The following is a 19929-nucleotide window of genomic DNA, read 5'->3' on the forward strand; positions in this document are numbered from 1 at the left end:
GACATGCCTTATGAACAATGACAAGAGTGTTAAATTGGGGCACTTCTGTGTAGGAGCTGGAGACAGGAGTAGTGGACCTTGTCATCCCTTCTCCCAACGCCGCAGCGGAGGTGGGCTACAACCGAGACAGGTGAGTGCTGACAGACGATTGCCTGAATATTGTATTCCACTAAATGAATAAACTCATCAGGTTTTCTTGCTCTTTGTGTGTCTTTTAGGTTCTTGCTGAACCCCTCGGCCTGCCTGGAAGAGCATCTGCTGCAATTCAAGTTCTTGGGTATTTTGATGGGAGTAGCCATTCGCACTAAGAAGCCTTTAGACCTGCATCTCGCTCCAATGGTGTGGAAGCAGCTGTGCTGTATTCCTCTCACCCTTGAGGATCTGGAGGAGGTGGACCTGCTCTACGTTCAGACCCTCAACAGCATCTTACACCTGGAGGACAGTGGCATCACAGAACAGAACTTCCATGAGGTGGAGCAAACACCCATAAAATAAATATTTTTATTCTGTTTTGTTATAGAGGACAATCATAGGAATTAAATACTCAATGGTTCTTAACCAGGGGCCTCAAGACAGTTCCAAGTAGCTCCAGGATGGTTTCGGATGATTTAAAATATGCTTTTAAAACAAACATGGAGATTTAAGCTGAACTTATTTTAATGTGTTCCCTTAACAAATTTTATTTTGTTAGAACCAGGACTTCCACAGCCTTAGAAAACCTGGATAACAGTTTGATCTTTAGATTTGGAAAAGTCGTTGATATTAATTTTTTAAAAAAAAAAAAAAAAAAAAAAAGGAAAAGAAAATTTGATAATGAAAATATTTTTCTAGTTATCTCAAGCTGTAAAACATTTTATCAGGTATGAATTTTGAGCCAAAGCATTTAAAAACACTTTAATGGCTAGGATATAAAGCATGTTATAAACATGCTAGCAACGTACTATTCATGTTGAATACATGCATTAATGTGTTAGCAACAGGCTAGTGATGCTAAAAACATGTTAACAACATGCTAGCAACTTGCCAGTAATGTCAGCAACATCCTACTAACATTAGTCATGCTAGTGACATGTTAAAAATGTAACTTGTTAATCATAATAACATGCTAGTAACATGCGAATCATGCTAACAACATGGTAGTAACATGCTAATTATGCTAGAAACAGGTTAATAACATGTTACCCAACAGGTCATCGATGCCTGAAACATGTTAGCATCATGCTAAGAACGTGCTAATCATGTTAAAACATATTAGCAACTGTTAGTAACTGTTAGTAACTTGTTAATCATGTTACCAACATGCAAATCATATTAGAAACGTGTTAATATGTTAGTAACTTGCTGATCATGCTAGAAACATGTTAGCACCTTGCTAATCATGTTTGCAAAATGCTAAAAGCATTCAAGCAAGATGCTAGTAACTAGTTAATCATTTTAAAAACATGCTAGCAACATACTAGTAACCTGCAAATGATGCTGGAAACATGTTAACATGTTAGTAAATTGTTAATCATGTTTGTAAAATGCTAATCGTGCTAAAAACATTCAAGCAACATTCTAGTAACTTGTTAATCATGTTAAAAACATGCTAGCAACATACTAGTAACCTGCTAATGATGCTAGAAACATGTTAACATGTTAGTAAATTGTTAATCATATTTGTAACATGCTAATCATGCTAAAAACATTCAAACAACATACTAATACCTTCTTAATCACGTTGAAAACATACTATCAAAATACTAGTAACTTGTTAATCATGCTAGAAACATAAAAACATGCTAATCATGCTATGTACTAAATCACATTAAACATCCATCTAATCTGTCTAAACTTCAAGCTTTTGCAACTGCTTTTTAAACTTTCAAACAAGGCTTTTTAAGCCAACTTCAACGCTTGTTCACAAGGGAATTTTTTTTTTGTTTAATTTCTTTGGCTTCATTACTTAGTGTATAGTTCTGTGTTAATTTGGTTTGTCTTATATATAGATGATTCCACTGGACTCATTTGTTGGCCAAAGCGCTGATGGGAAAATGGTTCCCATCATCCCCGGAGGAAACAGCATACCTCTGACCTTTTCCAATAGGAAGGAGTACGTAGAACGTGCCATTGAGTATCGCCTGCATGAAATGGATCGCCAGGTGTGTTCAACTCGACTCTCAATTGTGTCTAAACCAGTGTATTCTTTCTTTGAATATACGGAAGTGTATCCACACCTGGATAATGACTTGTCATCTGATCCTGTTATTCATCTCTTCTTTTGCATTCCCCTCTGTGTTAGGTGGCGGCGGTGCGCGAGGGCATGTCCTGGATCGTGCCTGTTCCCCTGCTCTCCTTACTAACAGCGCGGCAGCTGGAGCAGATGGTGTGTGGCCTGCCGGAGATCAGCGTGGAGGTCCTGAAAAAGGTGGTCCGGTACAGAGAAGTGGATGAGCAGCAACAGCTGGTGCAGTGGTTCTGGCAGACACTGGAGGAGTTCTCCAATGAGGAGAGAGTCCTCTTCATGCGTTTCGTCTCGGGACGCTCCCGTCTGCCAGCTAACACTGCTGACATATCCCAGAGGTTCCAGATCATGAAGGTGGACCGGGTAAGAATGTGGACATTTATAGCCAGTGGGTTAGCGGCTAATGTGTTTATATACTAATGTGTTTCTTCTCTGTTTTTCAGCCGTATGACAGTCTTCCCACCTCACAGACGTGTTTCTTCCAGCTCCGCCTCCCACCTTATTCTAGCCAATCGGTCATGGCGGAGCGGCTGCGTTACGCGATTAATAACTGCCGTTCTATCGACATGGACAACTACATGCTCTCCCGAAATGTGGACAACGCAGAGGGGTCGGACACAGATTACTGACCCCCTGCATGCACACGTCAACACAGTGTATGCTGTGTAGGACTAAGGCTTTTATGATTTTTATGATTACAGATGTTTTCACATATACATCTTAAACACATAATCAAGTGTTTTTATTTCACTTTTCGTTTCTTAGCAGTTAAGCTGAACTTGGGTGGGCCGCACAATCTGTTTACACACATGTACACACTCGCACATGTGTCGATGTATATTCCTTTTCTCTACTTTGAAGCGCAGTCTTTCTCCACTTTTCTTCTTTTGGCTTTGCCTTTTTCAGGATGTTCTGCATGAAAGTGTTTTATTTAAAAAAAAAAAAATGTATAGAATGACAAAAAAGGAAAAAAAATGTACATTGTGTATAATGCTTCATTAGGAAATTGTTTTACATTGAGTATCTGTATTTATTTGAATTTTTTGAACCGCCTACACCAGGTTTCTTATGTCAGATGCAATAAATGTTTGAATCTGAAACCACATTTTTGATGCATTATTGGTCACAGATGTAAGTCCAAAATGACCTGGAAAAAAAAGGTTAAAATATTTTCTTTACTACTTCTGTTTCACAAAGACACTTTAAATTGAATGTGACAGTTAAATGCAACATGAGTTCTATTTTAAATAAATGCTTCTTATTTCTTTTCTTTTAACTGTTAAACTTTTTCTTTTTTAACTTTAACTTTGGAATACTAAAAAAAAAAAAAAAAAACTTGTTCACAAAAATAGCACGACACTAAAAAAAATCATTTGTGAGCAAATATTCCAAAATGATTTTTTTAAAAAAAAATTATTTAAAACAGATTTTTTTTTTAATGACCATTTCACATTATTACTGCTTTTACTATATTCAAATAAATGCATTGTTGAAAACTCTAAAACCTAACAGTCTAAAATATGTTAATGGAAATTAAAAATTAGATAATATATATATATATATATATATATATATATAAAGCCAAAACAATACCTGTTCTTGTCTTAGGACTTGATTAACTTTTTTGATTCACTTGAAATGTTGACTACTGTATATATATGTGTATATATATATATATATATATATATATTTGTGCTGTCAATAGATTTTTAAAAATTAACTAATTAATCATACATTTTTTTCTGATATGAATCATTAATCCCACCTAAAATTAAAGTTTAAATATACTTTTATATTGCAATAATTTTACATTCAATCTTTAAATTAATGTAGAAACAACAAAGACACTACACGTTTAACATCTGTAAAAAAAAAAAAAAAAAAAAAAATACAAATAAAAAAAATGACAAAGTGTCATTGATTTTACCAATCACTGATGTCTCAAGGATTTTTTCTTAATATTTAATCATTGATTACAGCCATTCAATATTACAATATAATTGAGAGCTATCAATTTAACATTTATTAGACTTAAAAAAAAAAATACCTTCTAATTTAATTGAACGTAGAACAATCTTCACATAAACCCATTGTTTATCTGTGCCCTTCAGCAAGTAGGAAATATACACAAACTGAATAAAGTTATCAAACACTACACTAAATTAAATATAGATGAATCCTTAAAGCTACAAAAGTTATTGATTTCCTCTTTTTTTTTTTTTTTTTTTTTAGCTTATTTGTTCTACTGGAGCTCCCTTGTCACCTGTACCTTTCCCGCGCTTGTTCTGACTAGCGCCTGACGCTAAAGCAGGGTTGCCAGGTTTACACAACAAATCACATTTCGAGAGGGTTCCCCGGTATAAAAAAAATCGCGTTCCGGGGGGTAAAATACACGGGTAAATTTTTTTTCTTGTTTTTTTTTTTCCTTCTTTTTTTGGCGGAGTTTCCTAGGGGCTAAATATTTCGTTAGGGTCGCTTCACCCCGCGGAAATTAAAAACAACCCGCGACAACAGTGTTAATTCCGCGGGAAAACCACAGACTTGACAACACTGCGCGTCTGAAAAGTCTCCCGTTTGATGTGATCGTAATGACATTTAGCGACTAAATAAACGCACTTAAAGTCAAAAAAAAAAGAAAGGCAACAGCTTTTAGTGAGGTGGCCAACCTTAGCCCCGCCCCTGCGTTAAATATTTTTAAGGTCGTTAAACTGGAAAAATTAAAATCGCCGGCGTTAACTTGCTAATTTTGACCACTCTCTCTCACTATATACTACCGTTCAAAAGTTTGGGGTCAGTACATTTTTATTGTTTCTTTTTTTTTCTTTTTTTTTTTTTTTAAAAGAAATTAATACTTTTATTCACCAAGGATGTATTAAGTTAATAATTAAAAGTTTATTAATAGTTCATAATAAATAATTTACATTGTTATAAAATATTTATATTTTGAATAAACTCTACTTTTTAAACTTATTCATGAAAGAATCCTGAAAAAAAAAAAAAAAATCACAGGTTCCAAAAAATATTTGGCAGCACAACTGTTGATATTATCCAACATTGATCATTCTAATAATAAATCCGCATATTAGAATGATTTCTGAAGGATCATGTGACACTTAAGACTGGAGTAACAGCTGATAAAAATTCAGCTTTTCATCACAGGAATAAATTCTATTTTAAAGTATGTTAAAATAAAAAAAATTATTTTATATTGTAAAAACATTTAGCAATATTACTGTTTTTTTTCTATATTTTTAATCAAATAAATGCAGCCTTGATGAGCATAAGAGACTACTTTAAAGACTATTACAAGTCTTACTGACCCCAAACTTTTGAACGGTAGTGTATATATATGGCCCTGGGCCACAAAACCAAATCTCTTTAAACTGAGATTTATTTGGCTGAGATACAACTATTTGAAAAACTGGAATCTGGAATCTAAATCTCAGTCAGAAAACGTTTAAAAATCACCTTTAAAAATTGTTCAAATGAAGTTGTTAGCAATGCATATTACTAATCAACAACTGAGTTTTGATATATTTACGGTAGGAAATTTACAAAATATCTTCATGGAACATGATCTTTACTTAATATCCTAATGATTCTTGGCATAAAAGAAAACAACAATAATTTTGACCCATAATGTATTGTTGGCTATTGCTTCAAATATACTTGTGCTACTTAAAGACCGGTTTTGTGGTCCAGGGTCACATATATATCTGCTTATTTGGCAATATTTGAAATATGATAAAAATGTATTCAGAACAAAGTGAAAAAAGGCACAATCGATTTGAGCTCAAGCTACTTTATTGTGAATGAAAATTTCATACACCTTACAGTTAAGGAAACTAAAAGCATGAGTCCAATAAAAGTGACATCTAAAACAGATACCACTGACCCCACCTATGTTTAAAATCATCCAGAGCTTCCTGTAGCGTCGATTCAGAGAGTAGTGGTTTTATTAAAGAGTGGCCACTGCATTTGTCATTCAAGCTCAAGTAGTTTAAATACGTTCCACTGGGAAAGTTAAACTGCTTCCCTAGGGAGAGTTGAGGAGGATCTTTTAAAAAGACAAGCTTACAGAGACATGAATTAAAGGAAAACACAATGTTACTCCAGGGTTTGATCATCAGAGAATTAAAGATCTGCTCTAAAAGTGATGACAGGAAATTGGCAGATCACTTGAGCCTAACTGGCCAGTTAAACATAAAATACACGGGGAAGAGTAAACAATTTAAGGCCAAACCTATACAAGACCTCATTTTAAAACCTGCTACAAAGGAGAAAAATCACATATGAAAGCAGCTCTAGACAATTCTTTAGTATAAAACACACACACTCTCTTTGACATGGTTTCAGTGTCTCTTTCACACAGAACATGAGGTACAGAACAGAAAACAGAAGAGGAGGTAATTACAGAAAGTGCAAGATCTGCAGACATAAAATTCCTGTTACTCAGCAACCATTCTTATGCAGACTTCCCAGACCATAAGCCTCCCAGAGTCCAGGGCTGCTGGCCGTGCCGTCGGCCTACGGGCTCAATGAGCCGGTCTTTGGAGAAAGTCCTGTTTGTAGCTGATGGGTTATCTAGGCCTGTGATTGGCCAGCAAAAAGTCTTTATCTTTACAGGTGAGGCAGAGTTTGAGGTTCCTCAAAGATCCTCCAGCACACAAGTACGCCCAAGCCGCCATGACAGACAGTATGATGTACGTCGGGATGAGACTGCCTTGATAGTGTGGATTCACAAATGTCTGTGGAGGAAAAAAAAAAAAAAAAAAAGTACCAATGCAAAGATGTAAAAACTGTTTCTCACATGATGCACTTGTGATCAGAGTGAGTCAGCTGCTCGTGTCTGTTGCTCTACTCTGAGTAATGACTAATGTTCCTGAGGGAACTGTAGGGGGTTCGTGAGGTGATGAAAAGATAATTAAATTGAACGCAAAATTAAAATAAAATGTGCCACAATTAATCAAAGTAAAACTGAAATCACAACACAGCTTTGCATATTAAATGCTCCTTCTCAATAAACCCATCTCTGTACGTGCAGTGAGTTTATTGTGAATTTTGGGAAAACAATGTTTGCACAGTAGCACAAGTTCACCAGTATTACACCAAAATAAAAGTTTTAAGATTTGAACGTTTTGAAAGTGAATAATTAATTATTATGAAATATTAAACAATATTGTAACTTACATAATAATTACATTACATAATAATTGAATACAGATTATATATACATTTATCTATTTATTATAAATATAAAGGGCTGGGTTTTGACAAATTTCATGATTCAATTCAATTTATTATCAATTATTTTGGAGATACATCAGGTACAGTACATGCCAAATTTTCAAGGATAAAAATCTCGCAACTAATGCTGCAAAATATACATGAGAGTCAGTTGGCACTACATTAGTATAATATTAAAGGTTAAAATTAAATGATTTGTATACAAATGCTTAAATTACTCTTAATTAAGTTTTCATAATATTAAAGTTACAAATAAATCATTATATTTCTTCAATTCGTTTTCTGAAATATAAACATTTAAAACTGTGGCTGTCATAAAAAAATATTATTTTTTAATAATTATATAAATGATTGAAGAACACTAAAAATTATGATAAATATGTTATATGGTGCATATATTTACAAAATCACTCTTCTCTACTGACTAACACATTTATGGTCACAAATATGTGTTTCCTGAAGTAAATGTGACATTGTGTGACAACATACAAGCTGTTATATTGACGTCTTTCCACAGTTGAAACACTGATTGAGCGATTACATGAGACAGAATATGGATTTCTTTAAGTTGTTCTCTTTCTTTTAACATACCTTCAGATGTTCATTCGTGTTTATTTCATGTCCGTTCATGTTTTTTGCGCTTCTCTTGAACAATCGGTCACTCCACATTAAAATGCACCAAAACATGCATTTATTGTTTGAATACTACAATAAAATGGACATTATTTAAAATCTGAGTAGGTTTGGGTATCGTTAGAATATTATCAATTCCAATTAACAAATATTATGACAAATATTATAGGCTACTTTGCGTTTTCGACTTCTGATTGCAAGTGTAGTCATACTTTGGAGCGCTATGCGCCTAGATTAGCGAGCAAGGTCCTGGCAAATCGCTAGGTCAGGTCCTCACAGATGAAAAAAAACAAAACAAAAAAAAAAAACATAACACTTATTGCGACTTACTGGATGGGAGGCACACAACAATATTCCGTTCACTAACTGAAAACATGCTAGACTACTCGATTTCTTGGGATTTAAGAAACAATATTTTTTGTAAAAAAAGGGAAGCCCAATAAAATCATTTTTGCTGACATGATTATTTTGGCCGATAGCTGATGCCGATACTTTTATATTTCCTTTTGTTTGGAAACAGTACCAAGTCTCTCCTGTACAGAAATTATTAGCAAATAACTTTTAATTTTGGTTAGTTTTTAACAAGAACTTCTTTGTTAGAACTAAATAAATAATAATGAAGTTCTTTTATAATGACAGCACATTGAAGCTTTCAATCGCTTTCAATTTTTTTTTTTGTTAAAATTGTTAAAAAAATTATAACATATTACACATTAATGAATAAATCAGTATATATTCAATTATTTAATTTACAAGTGTCATGTTTGTGCTTTTTTTAATCATATGAGCTATAGCTTCTGACCTTTAAATCAAAACATACTCATGATTTTATGACAACAATTACTGCTTTATGTAATCAGAAACAGTCTGTTATTTGTGTATTTTACTTTCATTTTATTAAGTAGGCCAACAGCACCACCTGCGGAATTAAAACTCCTTCCTGAATGGGCATTAGGATCCAGGGGAGGCTGCCGCTGCACGTGCTATTTACGTTTACTCTATCACACACCTAGTGTTTCTTTATGTGCATTCTCAGATGAAATACAGCGATCCAACAGTGAATCTAATCATCATTTAGGCCAAATTTTGCTTGAAGAATAAGCCACACTGCTGACAGATCTAATCGCTAGCACACCCTGAGCACATGCAAGTTATGCCTCTTATTGGCAAGAAAGATCGGCATATTTTTTCATATCGGAAAGAAGCCGATATTTAAATTTATAGCCATTATCGGTTGATTCCAATATTGGTTCGATAATATCATGCATTCCTAGTATATATAGTTTTCAAAGGTTCAGCTGACCAAAAAAGTTTGGGAACTCCTGCATTACTGCATGACGTGTGTTCACTTACCAGACATGATACTACTAGATGACTGATGACCACAGCTCCAAGAGCCCACCATCTCTGTCTCTCACACGACTCGAAGAAAACAACCCCCCAGAACATATGCAGTAAGATAATGGCCAGTGTCATAAAAGCTGTGAAGAGAAAACATACGCTAAACGCTTGAGCCACTTAATATCATTCCCTGGGTTCAAACACTAACTAGCATCTCATTACCTGAGGATATGAAGTAATGTTGAGAGTCGCCATGGATACCGACTGTTCCTGGACCCAAGGAATCTGAGAGTATGTTGACCACAGAGAAAGCTCCACTCATGAAGCCAAAGCCCAGACCCGATACTGCAAATCAACGACACGCATAGTTAAACAAACACTGGCTGTTTATTGGACTACTAGAAGAAGCATGAGATGGATGTTTACCGTAAGCTAGCTGCCGCATGGAGATAGGCATGGTGTCCTCCTGACTGAGCGCCAACAGGCCTTCATTTGCTTTCCTGTGAGAGATACAATAACAGACGTTAACAACAAGCCTCCTACACAACACCAAGACTCAATGCCAAAGTGAATCACTGATGTAATCTTTTAGTTATTTAAAGACTCCATGGAATCTGAAGAGGGCTTGTGTTCAGTAATGTTCTTCTGTCATGTTTGAGTATTTCCTACTGAAACAGGAACATGTACACTACCAGTCAAAGTTTTTGAACAGTAACATTTTTAATGTTCTTTAAAGAAGTCTTTTCTGCTCACCAATCCTGCATTTATTTTATCCAAATGCAGTAATATTGTGAAATATTTTTACTATTTTAAATAATGGCTTTCTATTTGAATATATTTTAAAATATAATTTATTCCTGTTATCAAAGCTAAATTTTCAGCATCATTACTCCAGTCTACAGTGTCACATGATCCTTCAGAAGGCATTCTAATATGCTGATTTGCTATTTAAGAAACATTTCTTATTATTATTAATATTTAAAACAGTTGAGTAATTTTTTTCCAGGATTCTTTGATGAATAGAAAGATCCAAAGATCAGCATTTATCTAAAATAGCTTTTGTAACATTATACACTATACCGTTCAAAAGCTTGGAGTCAGTATAATTAAATTTTCTATTTGGCAAGTAAGCTTTAAATGGATCAAAAGTGATGATAAAAACATTCATTATGTTACAGAAGGGTTCTATTTCAGATAAATGCTGTTCTTCTGAACTTTCTATTCATCAAAGAAACATGAAAAAATTCTACTCAGCTGTTTTCAACATAATAATAACAATAAATGTTTTGTGAGCAGCAAATCAGAATATTAGAATGATTTCTGAAGGATCATGTGACTGGAGTAATGATGCTAAAAATTCAGCCTTGAAATCACAGGAATAAATTACATTTTCAAATAAATGCAGGCTTGGTAAGCAGAAGAGACATACATCTTACTGTTCAACTTTGACTGGCAGTGTACACTAGCATTCAACATGGTTTATGGTCGGTATGATTTTTTTTTTTAAAGGAATTAAAACTTTTGAGTAAGGGCACATAAATATCTTTACCATTTCAAATAAATTCTGTTCTTTTGAGATTTCTATTCATCAAATAATCCTGAAAAGAGTAGCATGGTTTCCACAAAAATATTAAGCAGCACAAGTGTTTTCAGCATTGATAATAACCAGAAATGTTTCTTGAGCACTAAATCAGCATTGATTTCTGAAGGATCATGTGATATAAGACTGGAGTAATGATGCTTAAAATTCCGCTTTGCCATTACAGGAATAAATTACATTTTAAAATATATTCAAATAGAAAACAGTCACAATATTACAGCATTTTGATCAAATAAATGCAATCTTGGTGAGCAGAAGAGGCTTTGTTCAAAAACATGAAGAAATGTTACTAATCTCAAACTTTTTAACGATAATGTTTCTTTTATCCAAATATGTTTTAGTTATGTCACAGCCAATAAACCATGATTGAGGACACTGTCATTCTAAAGAGCATCTGATAGGTCAGAAATCTGTCTAGTGCATCAACAGTTACACATTTGCTTCCATTTTCAGAGAAGAGCATAAACCAGCATATGGATGATTTCAAAGCAAACACACAAAATAGCTCAGTTATCAGTTATATTAACACAGCAAACACTCAAGACTATGCTATGTCGTTATATTTAGGTTTATTGATTATGTGGCTCCTTTCAAACTGAAAATGAGCAGTTAATTCTTACTTCAGCAATCTGTAGTAACCATATCTGAAAGTCTCCTGAAGCAGCACAGAGAGCACAACCCCGAAAATGAGCAGCCCTCTCTGCTGAGCGGCACTGTTCTTGTTGCTGATCTGAACTGTGATGAACCACACAAGAGAGGACAGCAACAAAGACACTAGCCAGAAGAACGCCCTGAAACAAACACAGTCGTGTTACAAATACTGTTACATATTTTTAAAAAGCTGTTCAGAATTCATACACAAAACGTACTTCACCATACCCTTGCTTGTTAGAGCTGTATAATAAAAAAAATAATAATAATAAAATAAAATAAATCTGTATTTTTTGTCCCGGTTGTTCAAAAGCTACACTACACTACACTTTAGTTTATAATGTTTTTAAAACAAGTCTCACAAATTTTACACTGATATGCGCAAAAATACACTGAAAAATATTATTATAATTTAAAACGAATGATTTTAATTTTAAAACATTTCACAACACCAAAGAAGATTTTCTTTTCAGCAGCCATTATACTACAGTTTTCAGTGTCACATCATTTTTTTTTTTTTAGAAATTAAAACTTGAGTAAGGGCAGATAGCTGTCTTTAACATTTCAAATAAATTCTGTTCTTTTGAGATTTCTATTCATCAAAGAATCCTGAAAAATCATCATGGTTTCCACAAAAATATTACTTTAATTAAATATTACAGCCATTATACTAGTTTTCAGCGTCACATGATCTTCAGAAATCATTGTCTAAATCATTGTGCTGTTTGATATTTTTGTGGAAACCTTGGGATGTTTTAAAGCTTTTTTCACGAAAAGAAACTTTAAAATACCATCAGGTAAAAGTCGTTGCTGTCCCTTTAAATGAGTTTAATGCGTCCTTGCTGAACACAAGAATTAAGTGAAAATAAATCTTACTGGCCCCAAACTATTCGTTTAAATACATTAATCACAATATATATATTTCCAAATTTCTTTTTGCATTTAAAGTTGTTTAAAGTAGTATCTTTTTGTAATAACATTTCTAAGCCTCAGATCGTACTCGTGATTCGTCTGAAGCTGCAGATGTGAAGGGCACTTCTCAGCCCAGATGAAGTGCTGTATCACGGGACTTCCAGCCCCACTGAACCGCACTCAACACCGGGAGATAAGAGCAGCACATCTGCCCAGATACGTACCCTGCTATGAGGAAGATCACACGGAGCGGGTCCCGGGCGATAGTAAACAGGAACAAAGCGACTGCTGGCCCGAAAGCGATGAACGTACAGCCGAAAAACACCGCTACTGTCATGATGGAGCTCGGCTAACCTGCTAATTCACTCAAATGACTGCCACTTCACACGGATAAGTGCCCTCAGAGGCTTTCAACACCCTTCATCCATGAGAGAGTCATACGGCTGTTAATCGGTTCGTATAAGCAACATACACCAAGAGTTAACGAGGCGTTTGTTGTGTCAGTTTTCTTCGAAATAGGCTGAGTGGGTTCAGCGCTACGCTCGAAACAGTTCAGCACAACGTCTAATGGTACTTCCGGTTCCTAGTCATGTGACCTCATGTATTTCGGAATCATATTTTCATAGCCTATCAGTTGTCTTACCTCACCCACTGAATTCCTTTCTTACCAGCATTATTTAACCCTCCTATTGTCCTACGAACTTGACCCACATTTAAACCTATTAAAAATGCATGAATTCTTATTTAGACCTGTCCTACTGTAAACATCCCCATTAGACACATAAAATGTGTTTACATCTCATCCAAAATTGCATTTTAATAGTAAATGATATTATAAAAAGCTGATTCAATTAAATATTGACAGATTAGCACAACATGAGTGTCTCTTTTCCTGGTTAATTTCATTTTTGGCATTACAATACTGAATCATGAACAATGTTTCATAGAGGTTATGCAATTTTACACTCACATTAAGGCACATGTTAATTCATTTTAATAAGTTACTGCAAATGTTCTACACAGTCATTCTTTATATTTGTATTCATATACACTACCAATCAAAAGTTTTTGAACTGTAAGATTTTTAATGTTTTTAAATAAGTCTCTTCTGCTCAACAAGCTTGCATTTATTTGATTCAAAGTACAGCAAAAATTCTGAAATAGTTTTACTATTTAAAATAACTGTCTTCTATTTGAATATATTTAAAAATTTAATTTATTCCTGTGATTAAAGCAAAATTTTCAGCATCATTCAAGTCACATCAAATCAGCTTTTGTAACATTTGAATAGAACAGCAAATCAGAATATTAGAAAGATTTCTGAAGGATCATGTGACTGGAGTAATGATGCTAAAAATTCAGCTTTGAAATCACAGGAATAAATTATATTTTAAAATATATTCAAATAGAAGAGAGCTATTTAAAATAGTAAAAATATTTTAAAATTGTACTGTTTTCGCTGTACTTCAGATTAAATAAATGCAGGCTTGGTAAATAAAAAAAACATTAAAAATCTTATTGTCCAAAAACTTTGACTGGTAGTGTACTTCAATATTCATTCCATATAACTCATTTAAATAAATGTATTGTTCTTGTCTAAACCTACACAATATAATAAATATATAAACAAAAATCCTCGCACACATTTTTGATACAATATATCCAACTGAGCAGTAACAGCAATACAAGCATGAGGCACTGTGGCACATTTTCTTCTTAAAAAATTAAGTAGTTTCTATTATTCCTCAGTTTCAGTTATCATAGTGTTTAACAATCACCAATCAAATATACAAACACATTTCGTCAAGACAATAATATTTCAAATGATGATGGCAATGACGAAGATTAAAATTTGTGCGCCAGCTCCATAACAGCTATAGTTGTGCTCTGGCCAAAGATAAAAGCTCCGGTAACGACAGTCACCACACCCCACACTGTCAAGATGGCTCTGGAAGAAACAAAAAAAAATGAATGAAAGTGTGTGTAATTAAAACCTGTATTTTCAGACAAACCATAAATGTATGAAAAAGGCTAGAAGTAAATAAGAGTCAAGAGGAAATAGCCAGGAAATTAAAATGACTTCATTCAGCTCTCTTTAAACATACAGGATGTTACTCACCTTATCCTGTGATTTATAGGTTCTGTCTGCATGGCAAAAATGAGGCACAGCCCTGCAAAAAATCAGCTTGGTCATTACCATCTCATATCTATTTGAGCGTATATGTATACACTAATCGTTTGTAAGATTTAGTGTCTCACCAGGAAAGATAAATATGAAGAAGGCACTAATTCCCCCGATGACGCTGATGACCTCACTCATATCTGGTACATAGATGGCGATGAGAAGAGTCACAGCGATCCAGAGAACTGTTAGAATGAGACGGCACCGGCTCTCAAACACAGATGTAATTATGGCCCGTCGTTCCCAAAAGCGCAATATTTGTGTTAGAATCACTGACCTGTGAACAAGGAGCAATCATTGACACGTGAGTGTGTGTACACAGTGCGAGCTATGCACATTTATTTGTGGTTTACGGTACCTTCCCAGCAGTAGTATTATAGGATAGATGGTGATGATCGAAATCCCAAACAGCAGCCTTGCAATGATCATCACTACATCATTTCCAGGATATGACATCAGGATATCTGAGGCTACTTCCCGTCCAAATGTAAGAAAACCAAACACACCTGCCATATTGCAACAAAGTGTCAGTCTCTCTGTTTAAGACATAAACTCACTGGGAAATATTTATAATAATAATACTACAGATGAGCGCTACAAATATGACTCACCCGTGAGAGTATAAATAAGCAGGCAGAAGATCATAGACGTGACTGAGATGAAAACCCAGTGTGTGATCTTTTTGTTTTCCATGCTGCTGTATATAGCAATACAAGCTTCGTGACACTGTAAGGTAAAGATTACAGTACATGAGCTTTAAGCAATGGTCAAATGTACAACACAGAAATTTGCAAATAGTGCACCACTGATCATTTTATTTCTGCATAAAAATAATCATCTCTGCAGAGAATTATTTTATATATGTAGAAACTGACCTGGAAACCAAAACAGATAGTAGGAACCACACTGAACATGGAGGCCCACGAGTCCAACCTGTTACAAAAAACCAAACTGATATTAAACTCACATGAATAATATATACATGACTAGTCAAAAGTTTTTGAACAGTAAGATTTTTAATGTTTTTTAAAGAAGCCTGCATTTATTTTATCCAAAGTACAGCAAAAACAGTAAAACTTGGAAATATTTTTACTATTTAAAATAACTGTTTTCCATTTGAATATATTTTAAAATGATTGTGATTTCAAAGCTGAATTTTTAGCATCATTACTCCAGTCACATGATCCTTCAGAAATCATTCTAATATTCTGATTTACTGCTCAAAAACATTTATTATTATTATTATGTTAAAAACAGCTGAGTATCCTTGAAAAAAAAAATCATACTGACTCCAAGATTTTGAATGGTATAGTGTATAATATTACAAAAGCTTTTTATTTCAGATAAAATATCTTTGGATCTTTCTATTCATCAAAGAATCCTGAAAAAAATGTACTGAACTGTTTTACATATTGATAATAATTATTATAATAAAAATGTTTCTTGAACAGTACATCAGCATATTAAAATGATTTCTGAAGGATCATGTGACACTGAAGACTGGAGTAATGATGCTAAAAATTTAACTTTGATCACAGGAATAAATTACATTTTAAAATATATTCAAATAGAAAACAAATATTTTAAATAGTAAAAATATTTCACAGTATTACTGCTTTTGCACACTTTGGATCAAATAAATGCAGGCTTGGTGAGCAAAAGAAAATTCTTAAAAAAAAAAAACTTTTGACTGGTAGTGTAAATGCACAAAACTTCATAGGAAACATATACTTAACATATAACTCACCCTTCACTGTGTTTTGGTGTGAGGTCTGCTGTGTGCTCATCTTTTAGATAATATTTTGCAATTACGGCTACACCCAGATATGTAGCAGCCAAAGTTCCCAATACACTGGCAAATTAACATAAAGAAACAGTAAGAGATAATGATGGATGCAGTGGGACAGAGGTGAGAGAGTGAGGGAAATATGCAGTACTTTTCACTAAATTAAAAAAATGATGTAATTCTATGGTATAAAAAGATTTAGGGAGTAGCAGATATGTGTCAGCTTTCAACACACCTGGTGTATTTCTGGATGCCGATCTCTTTGGGTATAGAGAGTGGAAGGATGATAATGAGGCACATGACAAAGAGTGCAAAGCGGTGATCTGTGTACCAGTGATATGGCATCTCTCCTTCTGTATTTCCTGTCACTGTCTCATACAGAGACAGACACACTGAAACACACAGACAGTTACATTCAAAAAGGAAATATCCCTTTGTGTCTTTGTCATGTGTATATATACACATTAGTCTGTTACAGTCACTCACTCTGAAACATATGACTCATAAGGAACAACAAAGAGCACACTCACACAAAAAACTCACAACTTACACTTATCTAGTTGATCCTGCACAACCACCAAAAAGGCCACAGAGATCATGAAGAGGTTGAAAACAAAGCAGATCTCACATAGATGACCAATCCTCTGTCCACACACCTCTCGTACCACATCATGATACGTGTTCTGCCGACTGATTGATGAGGCATAGCCAAGAATGACCAACCCACTTATGAGAAAAACCAGGGATACCTGAGAGAAAGATGTCAAATTGTCATCACAACATACAAATTCTTTTTCAGCTGTATCCACATTAGCACTGCCATGTAAAAGGCTTTATGTGGGCTGTTTCTTTGCTAGAAGTTTCTCGCACATTAAAGAATGTTACTCTAAAATATAAACGACTTAATATTATTGTGGAAACCGTGACATACTACCATTAAAAAGTTTTGGGAAGGATTTAAAAAATAAAAATGAATGAGTAAATAATTTTATTCAGAAAAGGCACATTAAGTTGATCAAAAGTGATAGTAAAGACATTTAAAATATTACAAAAAAAACAAATAAATGCTGTTCATTAAATTTTCTATTCAATAGAGAATACTGAAAAAGTATGTTTTTAACTCTAATAAGAGGAAGAACTATTAATAATAACAAAACACCAAATCAGCATGTTGGAATGATTTCTGAAGGATCATGTGACACTGAAAATCGGAGTAATGATGCTGAAAATTCAGCTTTGCCATTGCAGAAATAAAATGCATTTTAAAATATATTAAAATATAAACGGTTATTGTAAACTGTAATAACATTTTACAATATTACTGTTTTACCCTATGTTGATCATAATGTAATTTTACTGAATATATAAAGATATTTGTCTTAAAAATCAGAATCAAAACTTTAGACCAGTGCTGAATATAAACTTTATATTATTATATTAATACATAAAAATATCTCAAAGGATGATTGAGCAAGATGTATACAAGCATACAAGTCAAATGGTTTATAGATAATCTTTCCATAACTGAAAAATATAAATAAATAAATAAACAATAAATAAATTGACTTTGCTCACTCTTCTCTGCTGTGGGGGAAATAAATAAATAATAATTAAAAAAAAAAAATGAATTAAAAGAAGTTTTAAATCTCTTCTGCTCACCAAGCCTGCATTTATTTGATCCAAAGTACAGCAAAAACAGTAACATTTTGAAATATTTTACTATTTAAAATAACTGTTTTCTATATTTTAAAATGTAATTTATTCCTGTGATTTCAAAGCTGAATTTTCACATCATTACTTCAGTCACATGATCCTTCAGAAACCATTCTAATATTCTGATTTGCTGCTCAAAAAAAAGAAAAAATATATATTTATACAAATTAAAATTATAAATGTCTTTATCATCACTTTTGATCAATTGAAAGCATCATTGCTAAATAAAAGTATTATTATTATTTTTTTGTATAAAATTATGCTGACTCCAAGCTTTTAAATGGTATAGTGTATAATGTTCCAAAAGCTTTTTATTTCAGATAAATGCTGATCTTTGGATCTTTCTATTCATCAAATAATCTTGAAAAAATTTACTCAACTGTTTTACATATTGATAATAATAATACAAAATGTTTCTTGAACAGCAAATCAACATATGGATAATTTCTGAATGATCATGTGACACTTAAAAAAGACTGGAGTAACGATGCTGAAATTTGAACTTTGATGACAGGAATAAATCACATTTTAAAATATATTCAAATAAAAAAGCAGTTATTTTAAATAGTAAAAATACTTAAAATTTTTGGATTAAATAAATGCAGGCTAGGTGAGCAGAAGAGACTTCCTTAAAAAAAAAAAAAAAAAACATTAAAAATCTTACACCAGCCTAAGTTTGTTTGTTGGTCAGTCAGCTGGTTTAGCTGGATGGTCAAGTGATCTTCGAGCCTGACAAGTTATTTTTAGGATTTTACCTGTGCGTGTGCCCTACAGTGCAAGATTGAGTTATCTACACATGCCAGATTTACAAACGCACCATCTCCACACTGATGGCTGTGTTCACGCCGCCAGCTTTCTCAAAAGCCCATGGAAAGTTAAGGAGTCCCGCGCCGAGGGCTGATTTAAGCATGATGAAAATGGCCCCAAAAGATCCGAGTCGCGGGACGTCCGAACCCCGCGCAGGTCTGGATAGCAGACTGATGCTGCGTATGCTCTCCCGGGCCAGTTCCTCCATGCTCCGTATGAAATCCGAAAATTAACACAGTTCTAAAGTTGTTTCTGTTGTATTCTAATACGAAAACGATTTAAGAAGCTCCCTTCTGTAATAGTGTGTCCAAAGCATCCGCACGTTTTTTTTTTTTGGGCTGTTTAGTATAGCGAGTGAGGCCGTCTCAAGTAAGACCCCTTAAAAATGTCATCCCAAGGTGAGAAATATTGTAAAGACCTGCTAGCGTTTGTAACGGTGGGTTCCGAGTCAAAATGATTGCTTTTCTGAAGGTGCATGTTAGGAGGAATTTGCTGCTGATTTCACACAGGAGTGACTAATTCAGCTTCCTTATCAAACGAGACCCTCGTTTTGACTAGAACAGGAGGAATTCGGTGTTATTTTCTTATGTGAAGCGCCGTGGCAAATTAATTAGTGCTCGTCTTGCGACCCTGTTCGAACCCTTTGAACAAACATTCATTGGAAGCGCTATTACTTGAGGCACGTGCCTCTTAAAGGGACTAAAACAAACTCAAGTGTTTGTTTGTGAACTGCCATTTCTTTGCTTCATTTACTTTTTCCCACTACATAATTTTCGAATTTGTAAAGCATATTAATTTAATTTATTAATGGTGTGGAGGCTCTCTGTTACTTT

The 19929-nt window shown here is 33.9% G+C and overlaps 3 protein-coding genes across 3 annotated transcripts in view; 1 reads left to right on the top strand and 2 right to left on the bottom strand.

Annotated features, from left to right (window-relative positions):
- Positions 1-3329, top strand: part of herc1 (HECT and RLD domain containing E3 ubiquitin protein ligase family member 1) — a 51962-nt gene extending 48633 nt beyond the window's left edge. The window contains exons 74-78 of the mRNA XM_051113922.1: positions 54-130; positions 219-471; positions 1989-2141; positions 2282-2587; positions 2668-3329. Of these exons, the coding sequence (XP_050969879.1) occupies positions 54-130; positions 219-471; positions 1989-2141; positions 2282-2587; positions 2668-2853 (975 nt within the window). The 3' untranslated portion in view covers positions 2854-3329. The remainder of the gene's footprint in view (positions 1-53; positions 131-218; positions 472-1988; positions 2142-2281; positions 2588-2667) is intronic.
- A 3074-nt stretch (positions 3330-6403) lies between these two features.
- On the bottom strand, positions 6404-13182 carry aph1b (APH1B gamma secretase subunit). Its single transcript, XM_051115875.1, has 6 exons — positions 12833-13182; positions 11666-11836; positions 9872-9945; positions 9668-9790; positions 9458-9585; positions 6404-6972 (listed from the first exon to the last, which is right to left on the bottom strand). The coding sequence occupies exons 1-6, from the start codon at positions 12943-12945 to the stop codon at positions 6805-6807; spliced, it is 777 nt and encodes a 258-aa protein (XP_050971832.1). The 5' UTR covers positions 12946-13182; the 3' UTR covers positions 6404-6804.
- An 886-nt stretch (positions 13183-14068) lies between these two features.
- slc38a8b (solute carrier family 38 member 8b) lies at positions 14069-19304 on the bottom strand. Its single transcript, XM_051115665.1, has 10 exons — positions 19107-19304; positions 17127-17325; positions 16812-16968; positions 16538-16642; positions 15666-15723; positions 15402-15516; positions 15149-15296; positions 14868-15067; positions 14728-14779; positions 14069-14556 (listed from the first exon to the last, which is right to left on the bottom strand). Exons 1-10 carry the CDS (start codon positions 19302-19304, stop codon positions 14454-14456), a joined length of 1335 nt encoding a protein of 444 aa, XP_050971622.1. The 3' UTR covers positions 14069-14453.
- Between the last annotated feature and the right edge of the window lie 625 nt (positions 19305-19929).

The sequence above is a fragment of the Labeo rohita genome, chromosome 7 (assembly GCF_022985175.1).
Source record: "Labeo rohita strain BAU-BD-2019 chromosome 7, IGBB_LRoh.1.0, whole genome shotgun sequence".
NCBI classification, from domain to species: Eukaryota; Metazoa; Chordata; class Actinopteri; order Cypriniformes; family Cyprinidae; genus Labeo; species Labeo rohita.

What these genes read in the sequence shown, in the direction of transcription:
- aph1b (XM_051115875.1), bottom strand. Translation starts at nt 12,945, where the DNA reads ATGACAGTAGCGGTGTTTTTCGGCTGTACGTTCATCGCTTTCGGGCCA. An exon ending in GGTTACTACAGATTGCTGAA is followed by an intron (nt 9,946 to 11,665) that starts GTAAGAATTAAC and finishes TATCTCTCACAG; the next exon opens with GAAAGCAAATGAAGGCCTGT. An exon ending in CATGCGGCAGCTAGCTTACG is followed by an intron (nt 9,791 to 9,871) that starts GTAAACATCCAT and finishes GTTGATTTGCAG; the next exon opens with TATCGGGTCTGGGCTTTGGC.
- slc38a8b (XM_051115665.1), bottom strand. Translation starts at nt 19,304, where the DNA reads ATGGAGGAACTGGCCCGGGAGAGCATACGCAGCATCAGTCTGCTATCC. An exon ending in GGCATCCAGAAATACACCAG is followed by an intron (nt 16,643 to 16,811) that starts GTGTGTTGAAAG and finishes TTAATTTGCCAG; the next exon opens with TGTATTGGGAACTTTGGCTG. An exon ending in CTTCATATTTATCTTTCCTG is followed by an intron (nt 14,780 to 14,867) that starts GTGAGACACTAA and finishes GATTTTTTGCAG; the next exon opens with GGCTGTGCCTCATTTTTGCC.